The 1,633-nt window shown below is 38.6% G+C and overlaps 1 protein-coding gene across 1 annotated transcript in view; it reads right to left on the reverse strand.

The window, feature by feature from the left end:
• The window catches only part of sucla2 (succinate-CoA ligase, ADP-forming, beta subunit), a 27,663-nt gene that overhangs the window by 12,595 nt on the left and 13,435 nt on the right, over positions 1-1,633 (reverse strand). The window contains exon 6 of the mRNA XM_015383350.1: positions 986-1,124. Within this exon, the coding sequence (XP_015238836.1) occupies positions 986-1,124 (139 nt within the window). The remainder of the gene's footprint in view (positions 1-985; positions 1,125-1,633) is intronic.

Consider the following 1,633-nt stretch of genomic DNA (forward strand, 5'->3'; position numbering starts at 1 on the left):
CAGTCATCATAAGCTATGCAGCTCTTTCAAAAAACAATTATAGAAATTCGGGGGGAAAAAAATAAAAAAACAAAAAGATTCTTCAGTGAAACTGATGAAATTAAGAATGAATTAAGATAAAACTGTCTCTGCTACTGGAGTCGAGCAAAATCTGGAACAGCAGCAACAAGACTCCATTAAGGCATGAACACATTTATTAGCATGGCTGGTAAATATGTATGAAAAGCCTTAAAACAGAAACGTATATGCCCACGCGACACTGTGCAAAACAAAAAAAAAGTTTTAGTTTAAGTACATTTACTCAGTGGGGATCTCCTGATCATACTTTGCATGACATACATGTTGCCAATAAAGCAGCTTTAGGTTCTCTGTAACCTTCAACCCAAGCCAGAGAACAGGAACAACCATCTTTGAGCTTCCCTCAGTGCACATCCTGTCCACAGCTCTGGCTACTGCTCTACAGAACAGCGTTTAGGTCTGAGATGGCTGTGAAAGGAGATTGCTTTTTGTGGATTCATCATTTCTGGAATTATTTGAGCTTTTTTTTTTTTTTTTCTTACTACAAGAACCAAATATTACCCAATTTACACTTACTGCGTGACGCCACAAGATTTCTCTTTAAAAAGTCACAGTTGCTTAAAGAGTTCATGATTCTTAGCATTCTGACAAGCTTCCCAACCCCACCTAAAGTGTAACCATAATATTCACTCCTTCAATGTGGCAGAAGCTCTTTGTTCCCGACTCGATATGTTTACATTTACAATTTTCCCACGTCTTAGAAAGAAAAATACCAAACTAACACTACGAAACTCATCTGTGAGAAATAAGTGAGAAACTGTGGGTATGTAGTGATGAGAACATCCTCATTAAGGAACCTTGTTTCTACCCAAACAGGAATTGGTTGGATAGAAACTTAAAGACTGAAAAAAAAAAAAAGCCATCATACTTTCAACAACATTCCCAATAATCACAGCTTTGTTCATACCGACGCCAGAGGAGTCCTCCACCATGGGATTGATCTCCACCATGGAGGCGTCGTACTTGATGAAGAGGTTGTAAAGCTTGATCATGTTCTCCGCTGCCTCATCAACCAGAGCTGCTGGGAAGCCCATCTTCTGAGCGACCTGTGGCGACACACGGAGCACATCACAGACCGATTGTCACACCTCATGAAGACATTAGCTGCACTCAGTGCTAACATTTACAGAGGATAATAGTAATGCTTTGGATCGATGTTTTGAATCGTTATCTTTAGCAACAGCTGGAAGATGCTGACCTGAGGAGGATCACTCTAGAATAGACTCAAAAATAAACCTCATAACTGCAATAGTCTAAATGTTATCTATATGCTAACAGTGATGCAGAATCTAAAGCTCCGCCTCTAAACTATTATCAGACACAGACAGTTTGCCATTACAGCTGCATTGAACTGAGAAAGCAATTATTTGTTTGTGTGACACTTTAGGTCCTGTTGAGCTTCTGTAAATGTAATAATACATTTCAATAATAATGTAATCTTAATACCAGAGGTGTGTGATAAATAGTTATACCGAATATTCATATTACAAAGTACCGCTAATTTTACTTGAGTAAACATTTGGGCTAGCTGCTCTTCCCTAGGGTAACTTTTCTG

Source organism: Cyprinodon variegatus, unplaced genomic scaffold, assembly GCF_000732505.1.
Source record: "Cyprinodon variegatus isolate N-32 unplaced genomic scaffold, C_variegatus-1.0 Scaffold282, whole genome shotgun sequence".
Lineage (NCBI taxonomy): Eukaryota > Metazoa > Chordata > Actinopteri > Cyprinodontiformes > Cyprinodontidae > Cyprinodon > Cyprinodon variegatus.